Source organism: Sceloporus occidentalis, unplaced genomic scaffold (assembly GCF_023333645.1).
Source record: "Sceloporus occidentalis isolate IW3139 unplaced genomic scaffold, rSceOcc1.0.p SCAF_13, whole genome shotgun sequence".
NCBI classification, from domain to species: Eukaryota; Metazoa; Chordata; class Lepidosauria; order Squamata; family Phrynosomatidae; genus Sceloporus; species Sceloporus occidentalis.
In genome coordinates, this window is record NW_028316993.1 from 5,395,975 (window position 1) to 5,409,604 (window position 13,630).

The 13,630-nt window shown below is 49.3% G+C and overlaps 1 protein-coding gene across 4 annotated transcripts; it reads left to right on the plus strand.

Annotated features, from left to right (window-relative positions):
- The first annotated feature begins 187 nt into the window (after positions 1–187).
- LOC149304686 (CLOCK-interacting pacemaker-like) lies at positions 188–13,059 on the plus strand. Of its 4 annotated transcripts, none has more exons than XM_089478569.1 (4): positions 188–255; positions 9,114–9,351; positions 10,382–10,569; positions 11,279–13,059. In XM_089478569.1, exons 2-4 carry the CDS (start codon positions 9,138–9,140, stop codon positions 12,143–12,145), a joined length of 1,269 nt encoding a protein of 422 aa, XP_089334695.1. In that variant the 5' UTR covers positions 188–255; positions 9,114–9,137; the 3' UTR covers positions 12,146–13,059. The 4 variants fall into 4 exon arrangements, with proteins under 4 accessions (XP_089334695.1, XP_089334694.1, XP_089334693.1 ...); XM_089478568.1 differs by lacking the exon at positions 188–255 and adding an exon at positions 4,924–5,349 and having other exon boundaries at positions 11,282–13,059; XM_089478567.1 differs by lacking the exon at positions 188–255 and adding an exon at positions 4,926–5,349.
- Positions 13,060–13,630: the final 571 nt, after the last annotated feature.

The following is a 13,630-nucleotide window of genomic DNA, read 5'->3' on the forward strand; positions in this document are numbered from 1 at the left end:
CGCCCCTGGCCCCGCCCCGCACGTGTCCCGGCGTTCTGTCCCCGCCCCCTCACGTGGCCGCGCACCGGGCTCCCCCTTTCCGCACGTGGCTCCCTGAGCCCTTGGCCCCGCCCCGGCGCCGGCAGAGGCGGGCGCTGATTGGCCGAGGCGGGCGTCGCTCAGAAGGGGAGGAGGGGCGGGGCTTGGGATTTCTCCTTGGTATTGTATCCAAAAGAAAAGAAACAAAGGAAGAGAGAGAGAAGGAGGAGGCGGCAGGTAAGAGAGGCCCCTCTCACCTGGGCAGCGGCACGTGACCACCCCAGCCTCAGGGGGAGGACTACAAATCCCATCATCCCCCTTCCTGAATGAGGGTTTCAGGCTGCATCTGCGTTGCAAAATTAATCCAGGTTGACACTGCTTTAACTGCAATGGTTCCATGCTATGGGATTCTGGAATTGGTGGCTTGTCCCTTTAGGTCTTTCTCAGGAGGGACTACAAATCCCATCCTCCCCATTCCTGAATGAGGATTTCAGGCTGCATTTTCACTGTGGAAATAAACTGGTTTGGCACTGCTTTACACTGCCATGGTTTAATGTTATGGGATTCTGGAATTGGTGGTTTGTCCCATTAATAAATAATAATAATAAAATTTTTATTTATATCCCGCCCTTCCTGCGATCAGGGCGGCTTACAACAGAGATTAAAACAATCCATACAATACAAAAGATTAAAATACAAATACATCAGCCCTCCATTTAAAATAACAGGCATAAAAGCCCCATAGCCCAACCTCTTGGCCACGGAAGAGGAGGGAGGCCCACAGGATTTTAGTCGGGGAATGCCTGTTGGAACAGGAAGGTTTTCAGGTCCTTCCTGAATTGGGCCAGGGTAGTAGACGAGCGGAGCTCAGTGGGCAGCGTATTCCAAAGGGCTGGGGCAGCCGTGGAGAATGTCCTCCGTGTGGTGGAGGCCAACCTAGCCCCAGGCACCTTCAGTAATTGCTGCCCAGACGTTCTGAGGGTGCGAGGCGGAATGTATGGGGAGAGGCGGTCCTTTAGGTATCCTGGGCCCAAGCCATTTAGGGCTTTATAGGTGATCACCAACACCTTATATTGAGCTCGGAAGCGGATAGGCAGCCAATGGAGGTCTTTCAAAACATTAGCTCTTCCTGGGGGGGACTACACATCCCACCCTCCCCATCAGTGCTGTGTGTCTGTGTGAGTGATGGGAGTTGTAGTCCAAAGCACCTGGAGGGAGCCAGGTAGGAAGCCACTGGCTTGACAGAATTGCCCTTAGACTGGCAAGGTGCCCATCTTGTGCCAGCAAGTGAACTGGGGCTGCATAACCCAGTTTGGCACCTCTTTAACTCTCTGTCTGGCTGAAGGCTATGGAATTCTGGGAGTTGGAGTTCGACGTGGGGTCCAGAGCAGAGAGGAGCTTAAGGAAGGAAGGAAGGCCCCACAACAAACTCCAACTCCCAGAGTTCCATAGCCTTCAGCCAGTCAGCAAGTTAAAGCGGTGCCAAACCGGGTTATCTGTCCAGTCTGGATGCAGCCTGAGTGTGAAGTTGCGATGGCCTTTTCGCACTAGTGTGAATCTGCATTAATCGGTGAGGTGTGTGTCTGTTGTGTGTATCATTGGCCCTTTCTTTCCTGGCACACTGGGCAAAGGTGCCTTTTCCTGCCCGTGTTCAAAAGGAGGGTGCTTTTGGTACTGATGACACCTTTGGCTTCTGGCTGGAATGGGCCTTTTTTGTTTTCATGACTCAGGAGAGATAGAGACCTTCTTCTGGCGCTCAGGGTTTGGTTTGCACTGGAGCACTTGCGATACAGGTATCTTCATGTGTCACGCATGCATTGCCACAAGTAAGTTCTGCAATGCATGCTTTATTTTTGTGTGGGGGTACACTTTGCTTTGGAGAAATGCTCACCATTTGGGGCAGAGCTTTGTAGACTTGTAATAGTACTAGTAGTAGTAGTAGTAGTAGTAGTGAAAGTGCAAAAAGACATAGAAATTGACCCCCTCTCTAGATGTGTAAATGCCTTTTTCAACAACTGAAATTCCCATCTGGGTGAATTATTGTTAGACTTGTATTTCGTGTTCAACCTGAAGTTGATTTAAATAGATTTTAAGTCAGTAGGCTGGATGACTAAGGTGGAAATACCCTCAAGGCACCAGATCCTGCCTGATCTTGGAAGCTAAGCAGGGTCAGCCCCGTTTAGTCCTTGGATGGGAGAGCTGCTGGAGGAGGCTCAGTCTTAGAGGAAAGGACTGGGGAAACCACCTCTGAGGGTCCTTTGCCTGAGAAAACCCTACAAAATCCATGGGATCGCCATACATTGACAGGCGACTTGAAGGCACATAATACACACAAGTGAGGAGGCAGTGTGGCCTAGTAGTTCCAGTGTCTGATCTTTGAAGCTAAGCAGGGTCAGCCCTGGTTAGTCCTTGGATGGGAGACTGCCAACAAACTCCAATTGCCGTAGTCTTTATTGCAGAGGAAGGAACTGGCAGAACCACCTCTGAGTACGCCTTTCCTAAGAAAGCACTAAGAAATCCATGGGGTTGCCATAAGTCAAGAGGCAACCCAAAGGTGGCACATGGACACACACGTGTTCAAAGGCAACACAGTTTGTGGCTGAAAGGAAGTGTAGTCATTGTGGATCATCAATGTCTGAGTCACTCTTGCACTGCTTATCGCATTGCCTTTTGTGCATTCAGTTGGCTCAGGCCCAGGGCTGTCTGGCAGACTGCATCTCCCTATGCGAGACTCCAGCCTGGCAGAAGGATGTAAAGTGGATCGTGCCCAGATGGCTACCTGGAAGTGAGTTGGATAGCCATGTAGAAGAGTCTATCCGAAATTGGACAGGGTGCTTGCAGGACATACTAAAACAAATGACAGTGCTTGCCCATAGGGAATCCATACTAGCCCATAGGGAAACATTGGGGAATACTTGCCAATAGGGAAGCATAGTGGAATACTTGCCCATAGAGAAACCATATTTGCCCATAGGGAATCATTGGGGAATACTTGCCCATAGGGAAATCATACTTGCCCATAGGGAATCATTGGGGAATACTTGTCCATAGGGAAGCATAGTGGAATACTTGCCCATAGGGAAACTATACTAGCCCACTGGGGACTCATTGGGCATGTATTCCCCAATGATTTCCTATGGGCCAGTATTTTCCAATGATTCCCTGTGGACAAGTATGCTTTCTCTATGGGCAAGGACTGTCATTTGTTTTAGCATGTCCTGGTGCCTGCCTGGGTTCAACCCAGACTGAATTAGAGGTGCCCTTTAGTCTTTTTCTGTCTACACATGACGTCTAAGGTCCTCTTCCAGTCATAAAAGTGTGGAAGAGGGTTGTAAAAGTGTCCCTTTTGCCAAGCTGGAAAAATCCATTTGGCAAAAGGGACCTTTTTACCACCCTCTCCCCTGCTTTTACGACTGAACTAATGGCATCTCTCCATTAGTCTGCACCAGTCTTGAGCTAAGAAGGAACATGAGAAACCCTGTTGTCCCTCTTGGTCTATGGTCTCCTGCACATTGGTGGTGCATAGTAGTAGTGGAAACGGAGACCTCTGCTGCTGAAATATGCTTCAAGGCACAGAGTGTGGTGCCTTCTGTCTCCCTGGATGCTCCTATTGGATATCTACCTAAGAAGGCTCTTTGGCAGCCTCTGTGGCTTGGATGTATGTGACTGTCTGCTCTGGAACCGAATGGGCGTTGCAGAATGGAACCAGTTGCACCAGTGTCTTCAGGGCAGGGATGACTGGGACCCAGCAAACATAACAAGGTGGAAGAAAAAAGAAAAACAGAAAGTTCTCTGAACCAGATGGGCCACTTTTGCAGTGAGTCAGGGACCCCTGCGTATGCCTTCTGGACGGATGGTGGTGGCACCAAACACCATCCCATGGCTTTGGGGCTTTTGGGGGGCTCAGACTGCAAATGGTTCCCAGGACACCCGGAGCCCGCTGGGGCTTAGCAGAAGGTCACACCGGCTCAAATCCTCTTCTGGTGCCGGGAATAGTCGGGAATTAGAAGGCTCCGTTCTGTACGTGAGTCTCTCTTTTTAATGAATAGAGCGACAGAACGCCAGCCAGGAAAGGGGCTGCTCTCACCCCGTTGTTGTAGGAAGACGACAGCGGGATTTTTAAATTGTAGCCTCAGCAACAAAGCAGGCTGCAAGCCCCTGTTGCATCTGGTTTGTCCTCTTTATCTGTACAATTTATCTGCACACTTGATATTAAAACACAGTGGTCCATTGAATGAAATGTATTACGGTCAGTGAGCAGTACAAATGGTCCATTGGTATTTGCTGGGGTCCGATGCCAGGACCCCCTGTGGATACCAAAATGCACGGGATGCTTAAGTCCCATTAAATACAACGAGAGTAGTAAAATGGTGACCCTTACATAAAAGTTACAAAACCAAGGCTTGCTTTTTGGAATTTATATCTGGCTCCCATATTATATACATATACGTGTGTGTGTGTGTATGCACGTGTGTTTGTGTGCATATATATGCACACATCCATATGAGTCAGTGTGGTGTAGTGGTTTGCACAGTGGACTATGTCTCTGGAGACCAGGGTTCGAAACCCAGCTGTTTAATCAAAACATATATTGGTTTGATTTGTTAGAAGCCACCAAAGCCAGGGTTTCCATTCAGTGAATGAATGCAGAGTTGACTCAGTAAACTGAATAAAGTGGGGCACATGTTTGGCCCAGCTTCCACTTGTGCCAAAGGACCCCCACTTGCTTTTCTCTGCCTCCTTGCTTTTATTCTGTGTCTCCATCTTCCTTTGGCTCGTGCGTCCCGGTGCCTGAGCTGTGCCAGGGCTGGCATCCCGATATAGCCATAGTTGTCTCATGGCTGGGCTGTCTCTCAGCGATGGGGGCGTGGTGTGCCGTGCGCACATGCGGCTTTGAGCCATGGGAATGAATGGATCAGTCTCCTTCCTCCAGCTGTGTCTGACTCTCCATGTGACTCTGGGTTCCTGAATGCTCTCCATATTTAGATGCTCCACCTCCCTAGTCTTGGCTGCCCTCTGCCAGTGAATGATCCATGTGTGCGTGCGCATGAGAGGGTGGGCATTTTGCTCTTTCTGTCTCTCTCTGCCTCTTCCCCCTTCCTTGCACATATACATTCCTGATGCCTTTTAGCTTGCCCTTCCCAAACCTTCTCTGCTTCCACTTACCACCATGGGAAGGTTCTTTTCTCTGCAATTTGCCATGGAGGAATGCTGAGCGCAGGCGCCAGGGAGCCATGGAGGCAGTTTTGTGATCTGGAGGAAAGGTTGGAAGGGCAGAGAGTCTCTTTCGTTACTTGCCAGGGCAAGGACCCCCCACACTCCAAGGATCAGGTATGTGGGATAGTTATCATTTCTTATAACATCTTATAGCAGACGGGGAGACGTAAATCGGTAGTGCATCTGGTGGGGTGACATAAATCAGCCATTCATCTGGTGGCGAGAGATACCCATGGGCGACATGGGTGTCGCAGCAGTATTTTATTCTGTATTAACGTCTCACCGTCTTCAGACACGCATCTATCCACAGGTCTTTTGCAGCTTGGACTCTCCTTCATTGGAGGTTTTTAAGCGCACCTCTTGCCCCACTGTTGGGTTGCCATCTTTCAGGGGTGCTTTAGCCATGGATTGCTATGGGGTTGGTCTTTATGGCCCTTGGGTGCCCCTTCCAACTCTATGGCTCTGTGGTTTTCTAAGTATTGCTCTTTGTGGGACATGGTTGAGTGAGAAGAGGGGGAACTGAGTCTCCTCACCATTATGTGTTGATAGTAAGACTTAAGCAAAGGAGTTTGTTGTTGCTGTATGCCTTCAAGTCATTTTTAATTTAATAATAGGGTTTTCTGGGCAATGTTTCTTCCGATGTCATGCCTAGGTACACTTCACCATCATTAACTGAGTTATGTATGTGTGTGTGTATGTGCCCTGTACATTTTGGGGAATGTATGTGTGTCTGCAAAGAATCCAAGACTCTCTCCTCCACCTAGACTTAAACGTTAAAGGTTTTAAACTGTTTTGCCTTAACTTTGATCTCTTTGTAGTCGGCTTCAGTTACTCTGTGCTACTTTGAAAATGACTTTATGCTGACCCTTAGCTGCTGCTGTTGTGTGCCTTCAAGTCATTTCCAACTCATGGCGAACCTACCATGGGGTTTTCTTGCCCAGATTTGTTTAGAGGAGGTTTGCCATTGCCTTTCCCCTGAGGCTGAGAGAGTGTCACTTGCCCAAGGTTGCCTGATGGGTTTCATGGCAAAGAAATTATATTCCTTTAATATTTTCAAACCATGGAGGGTCAAATCCATGGATAAGGAATCCGTGGATAAGGAGAGCCTGACTATAACATTATTATTTCTTTAAAGAAAACCTTTTTCAAACTTTTAAAAATGCATTTAAAGTATAGCTTTGAATCAAAGTAAAGCAATGCACCCGCCACTCCCCTCCCCAGCCTTCTCCTCCGGCGGCCTGACCAAGCGGAGCCGCTCTGCCTTTCTGGGAGCAAGCGCCAGGTACGTGTGCATACAGAGTCCTTTGGTGCGTGCACACCCATGTGGCGCTCGCTGTACTAGGAACACACTGTACCATTACGTAATGGGGATCTGCTTGAGAAAGTAGTAGCTGTGTCTGCCGTCCTCCAGCCGCACGCGGGGCGTGGTGTAAACAAACGCACATGGCCCAGGGACTGACTGGGCTGCAGTCTCCTAGCTGCGGCCGGACACATATGTGCAGGTGGAAAAACACACACAAACACACACAGATGCACTCCCACTTAATCCTCTCCAGTTTCAGCTCTTCCACTGACACACACTCATACACACCCTCACTCTCACACACTTACGTAACAGGCCAGCTGCAGCAACGTTTGTGCAGCCAGGAGTGTATTTGATTTACTTGTCCTGGTGAGAACTGTGGTTGTTCCCTGCTTCTATCCATGGGGAGAGGCAGGCAAGAAGTGGTAATTAATAATAATAATAATTATTATATATATATATATATATATATATGTATGTATGTATGTATGTTGTTGTTCTTGTTTACAATTAGCCCTCCTTATCTACGGATTCAATCATGTACAGCTTGAAAATGTTCAAATATATGTATATATAAATTCCAAAAAGCAAACCTTGGTTTTGTCATTTTATAGAGGGACACCAACACGGCTGAGACTTCTGGGCACTGAAGTCCAAAATCTCCTTAAAGGGCACAGTTTGGGGACCACTGGATTATTAGATGCCCCCTGAGGTTCCTCCTGGATGGGCAGTTTTGCCTCTCTGTAGGAAGGGTCATGGTCCAAGGGCCCAAAAGACATTTGGCTAGCTGCCTCCCTCCCTGGCCACCACAGCCGCCTTCCCACTCCCACAACAGGTGCCTCTTGGCCACCAGCCCCTGGCTGGGTGAGGCTTTAGGAAGGCTGCCCTTGTTATGTAATACCCTTCCTGCTTGCCAGCCTTGCCATGGCCTGGTAGGGAGGAAGGAGTCTTTGAGCAGCGTTGGAGATCTAATCTCCGATCTGCCCCGGCTGCCGCTCCCGGGTCCTTAAGCACATGGCCGGGCCAGAGACGGAGGAGGCACATGGGGTCCCATGTGCGTGCATGGCTGCGCCGCCCACCCGGCTCACGCTGCAAAAGTCACAACACCCACAGAGCAGTTTGTGTGCTGCCTTGCTCCAAAATGAGTGATGAAAAAGACAAACCAGGGAAGTGGTGTCTGTGAAGGCAGCCGTCCCTGCTTATCCATGGATGGTTTTTTTTATCCATGGATTCAAGCATCCACTGCTTGAATATATATATATATATATATATATATATATATAGTGGTTAAGATGCCAATATTTTAATGTTTTGGTTTTTAATGTTTCAAGGCAGCTGGCAAGTTGCATTGGAACAAAGTACAATCTAGAAATCCCATATATATTATATTATATTATATTATATTATATTATATTATATTATATTATATTATATTTGTTGGCTTTTGAGGTTTCTCTGTTTTTGTTTTTTCTTTTATGGTTCAGACTTCCACTTCTTGTTTTTGTAACAGACGACTCATTACACTGTTCATGTTTCATGTTTGCACCCTCGTATCCATCCATGTTCTGTATATATTTGTGTACATTTACATTCCCAGGAGTGTGGTGGGGATGCAGTTTGCTGACATCTTTCTACCGACGTGTTTTTGCAAGGTTTTTGGTCAAGATAGATCTGCTTGGCCTAAGGATTTCCCAGCCGGCTCCAAAGATCTGCAGTTCCTAGTTTTCTTTTTCAGAATCTTCTGCATTTTGCAAAAATGTCTCTCTGAGCAAAACAAGGGCCTTTCCCCTTGGTGAAACAAACACCACAAGCACAAAAACACACACTTAAATCTTTTTCTCTTTGTGAAGTTAACCACAAGGCAAGCACAAAAGGCACAGAGATGCAAGCAAACCCATGCATCAGGTTACTAGCCCTTGCAAGAAAACAACCGTCACCAGACTTTGCAGTTTTGTTTATTTTGCACAGATGTGGGCAAACCTGGGAGGAGCAGTGAGAGATATTGGGATATAAAATAATTTTAAAATATTTGTATTTATATAAATTTAGATATATTATATATAAATATTGTCCACATGAACAACACCTTTGCTTTCTGGTGGTTCAGTGTACACAAGCTTTGCTTCATGCACAAAATGATTAATAATACTGTGTATCAGATCACCTTCAGGCTATGTATAGAAGGTGTATAGGGAAAATAAATGAATTTTGTGCTTAGACGTGGGTTCCACCTCTAAAATGTCTCACTATGTAGATGCAGATATTCCAAAATTGGAGTATCTCCAAAATCTCAAACCCATCTGGTCCCAAGAATTTTGGCCAAGGCAGACTCATGTATTACAGCAATTCCCAAACCTTTGTCCTCCAGCTGTTTGGGATTCCATCTTCAGAGATCCCCAGCCAGCTTGGCCAACAGCAAGGAGGAGTTCTGGGAGCTGAAGTCCAAAACATCTGGAGGACTAAAGTTTTGGGAATCAGTGCTGTATTAGGCTTTTCTTCCCCTTGAATCTCTTGGCCGCTGACCTCCTTCCCTATTTCTTCTCTTAATGGTCCTTTCTTTTTTGCTGTCCTGCAGGAGCTAGGAGGATTTATAGCAGCCATGCCTTCGGATCAGGGCCATCCTCCTTCCGGCCACCCAACCAAACCTGCGAAAGAGAGGAGCAACCAGTCGGCCGCTGGATCCTTGAAGGCAGGCGGCCCGGCCTCTGAAGATCCTGGGGACCAAGCAGAGAAGATGGAGAGACCAGGCGGCGAGGTGTCCAGGGAGCCCAGCCACTCCGCCAGCGAAGGAGAGAAAGACTCTGGATTTTCAGGTAGAGAGACAGCAAAAGGGCCGGTCCTCCCAACGGCTGCCCTTTGCAGTGAGGCCGGAAAGGGTCTTTCGAAGACAAGGTGATGATGTTGCCCTTTTCCTTTGTCTCCCCTTGCCTTCCCTCCACTCCTGGCATTGCCATCCTTATGTCCCTCTTCTCTCTTATGCTCCATGCAAGGGCTGTTTAAAATACAGCGCACCTGTGTCATACGCGGCTTGAGCATACGCACTCAAGCCGCGGGGTGCGCACGGGGCAGAAGGGGCGGTGCATCCCATTCAATTGAATGGGCGCACGCGCCCGTTGCGCCCCACGTGCTGCCGCGCCGCCATGCACGAGCCCCATTGTTTATGCGGATTCCCGCATAAGGCGAGGGCCAACTGTACACACAGATCGGGAATCCTAGAGGTGTCAGGGTCTCCCAGAGGGTCTCTAGTCCAACCGGCTACTCAGTTAGTGTATGATCTCTTACCAGAGTGGGTTCCCAAATTCTTGTCCTCCGGTTATTTTGGCCTTCAGCTCCCAGAAGCCTCAGCTACTTTAGCCAATGGTCTGGGATTCTGGGAGCGGACGCCCAAGACACTTGGAAAGCCATAGTTTGGGAATTACTGAGCTAGAGCATCTCCAGCAGGTAGCTCTCCAGCCTCTTTTGGAAAACCTCCAAAGAAGGAGACCCCATCACTTCTGTGGGCCATTGGTCCCATTACCCAACCGCAGTTGCCACCAAGAAGACATCTGTCTGCCATCCTGGCAAAGAGGACGAGGGGCAACGGGAGGGAAAGGGGGGATGGAGGGGCAACCTGTGTGGTGGCTGAAGGCAACCTCTCCACCCTAGTTGGCCACAGTTGTGTGTGTGTGTCACTGCAATATCTTTCTGCCAGGCAGAATGGGGTGTGTGTGTGTGTGGGGGGGTGCTCTTCCTTGCCTGAACAGGCAGGAGAAGGGCTCTTGGCCATTTTGTTTTTCACCCTGCCTTGCCTTTCCCCTAACTCCTGTTTACCCTAACTCCTTTCTCCATTGCCTCTCTGCGCAGACGTGAGCTCTGAGTACCTGAGCACAGTGGAGCAGACTGACACAGAGGATCCACCCGGCAACACACAACGGCACCAGCAGGCCAAGCCTCTGAGGGCACCACCAAAGGCACCACCGGGGGGTCTGGCTGGAGGACCCTTCCCCGGCCTCGCTCCTGTTTACATTGTCAAAAACGTTATCCTCAAACAGGTAGCCCTTGTCACAGCCAAGCACCCACCCGCCCCCCACCCCCAAAGGTTTGGGCTATTACTTTGCCATCTGTCCTTATCTAGATTAGGGTGGGGACTGTATCTATTTCTCCATCTTGTGGAACTGCAATACCCAGTATTCCTCACCAGTGACTTCATCCTGTTGCATGCTCCCAGCTAGAGTAGAGCCATTGGATTGTTGCACAATGAGTTGACACATAGGGAGTAAAGTTCATTGATTCAGTGGGTCTACTCTAATTCAAATGAAAATTAGGACTGAAGCCTAGGAGTCGATTAAGCCATAAAGGATCAGAGATGCTCCCTGTGTTGCCGGTGTCTCCTAAAAAAACCCTTTCCTCGTGGCCGTTGGTCCCCAGAGAACATCCCCACAAGGCCTCAGATACCCCCAAGTCCCTTCTTTTAAAAACGGACTGCTTTCTGGACCCCAGTTTTGGCGCTCTATGCTCCCCACAAAGGGCAGGCAGCAGAGCAGGAAATTATATCAGTTGTGGTTGAGTGTCTGGGGGATTAGCCCCTGCCCAGGTACACTTGCCCATCCCTACTGAGAATAAGGGCCATGAGTGTGTGCTTTGTCCAGTTTGGTCCACCTCCAGAGTGAGAGGGCATCGAGTTCAAGTTTGCCATACTTTGGCCCTGCCATACAGCTTTCATCATCTTGCTAACCCCTTTTTATTTCCTCTTTCTCTCAGCAGCCCCTAGGTACCTCTCCTACCACCCAGTTCCTGGCTTGGAGCAGCCAGAATTCCCTTGATGCATCCCAGGGCCCTCCCGCCCGCGTCCTCTTCATCCAACCTCCGGTGGCCTCCCTGAAGACACTACTCCCTGGCCCGAAATCCCTGGCCAAGGAAGCCTACCTCCCCATCCTCAGCACCTATCCCAAGATTGCTCCTCACCCAGGACATGACCTCCAAATAAAGGAGCCTGCCGAGGGAGGGACCGCCCCAGAAGAAGGCACCATCAAGAACAAGCGCTTCTGCCTGGAAGAAGCCTGGGTGTCGTCGTCGGACCCTGTCGTGCCGAAAGACGGTGGGGAGAAACGCCGTGAGGAGCCCTCTTTGGCCGACTGGAACCAGAACATGGTGACATCCTCCACTGAGTTGGAGCAGGCCGAAGGGCGGATGATTGCCAAGGCTTCCAAGAAGCTGGGCGGGAGCAGCTTGGGGAAACAACGCCGATTCCACAATACGGTAGAGATCCTGCGTAAGTCGGGGCTGCTGGGCATCACATTGAAGACCAAGGAGCTCATCCGGCAGAACAGCGCCACCCAAAGGGAACTGGTGGAGTTGCGAGAGCATGCCCAGCTACTTTGTGAAGCCGTCCAGAGCAATGATACCCAGGCCTGGGCCCGTCTCCAAGAGGCCATGGAGCGCTCAGGTGCTTACTGGGCCGGGAAAGGCAGCAAAACTTCAGTGCGTCAGCCGGGGGGTCAGCAGGAGCTGGGTCGGGGGGCTGAGCCCCCAAACTGTATCTCAGATCCCACCAGAGAATCGCCACCCAACTTGCCTGTGAATCTCTCCCCCACGCTGGACACTTTGGTGCAAGTGACACTGCCTTAGCTTCCTCCTTTGCTGCTGCTTCCACATGCTCTGGGCTAACGGCTGCTCTACGAAAGAATGACCTCTGGCAAGGAATGAGTGCTGGGCCACCAGTTGCTCAGTCCCACCAGGTTTCTGCAATCAGTATGGCTAAAGAGACCCATTTGGTGCCATCTGAGCTTTGGATAACTGCCACACACTGGCCACTGAAAGGCTGGCGCATTGGGAAACCGAGCTGGGATCTTGCACTGGAGGGTTGTGAGAGGGTGTGTCAAAGCAGATGGGGAAGGGACAAGGTGGGTGACCAAGGGATGAAGAGTGTGTCGGTGTGCACAGAAAGGGGAAGCCATGTTTTGGTGGTGAGTTGTGTCGCTTGGGCTGCTGGGTTTTCTCCTTGCAGTTGGAAAGCTCTTTCTCCTTTAAGGCACGCTGACCCAGAGTGTCCAAGGTGGTGGTGATTCGCTCCCTTTCGCTCATCTGCTCTCTCCTGCCTGCTTTGGTACTTCTCAGCTGTAAAGGAGCATCTCCTCTGTTCACAGAGGACCTCATGCATCAGCTACATGGCTTTCTGGGGGGAAAGTGACTTGTGGGGAATGGCATCCTGCCTCTTTGAGGACTTTCCTACCCGACTCAAAAGCTTGCCCACTTTGCTGCTGACAAAAGATGGTCCAACGAGGAGGAGGAAGGAAAATATAAGTAAACCCTTGTTTGTATCAATTTCTGGGACCAGAACCATTTGCAGCCAGCCTGTAGCCAGTGAGCTTCCCAGTATGTACTGGGAATGCCAGCCGTGGGGTCTGGAAGCAACCTTGACTTTTGGGTTTGGCTGCATGCTGGAAACGGAGGCCTTTCGAAGCCAGAACAAGAACTGGGTTTTGTTTGGCTTTTCTTTTCTCTCTCTGTTTTTTTCTAATAAATAAGATTTTAAAAATCCACCTTTAAAGGACTCTGATTTCTCTCGAATGTGGGCCTCTTTAACTGTTTGCAAATGGCATGTCAGTCAGTCCATAGGCCTGGCACTTGGGCATTCAGTCAAGATATACAACAAAACAAAATTCCCCACAATAAAACAAGGGAAGAGGAAGGTGCTAAATATAGATCTCCAACTAACTGTAACTCCAAGTCAGACACTAACTGTCCCTTTAGACATAGTGGGCTCTGATCCTAGCTGCCTCAGAGAGATATCTGGCAACTGCAAGAGTGACGCTTGGGCAAGAGTTTTACATAGAAATGGCCTGATCTTAGGTAACAAATGGAGAGATTTTGGCTTGCCAAATCTGGTGGTAAAGATTATGGTGCAGTAAAATATGCTTCATAGACTACTCCCAAGTGGAACACGGGTGCAAATCTACTACCAAGCCATCCTACGGAATAAACATTGCTCCTAGAAAATAAACCTTGCACCTAGACAAAGAGTGGCGGTCCTTGCCAAGAGATAGGTTCGGCAGACGAGAAGAGCAATGAGGCAAATCGCAAAAGGAGGAAGAGAATAATATGGCAGGGAAC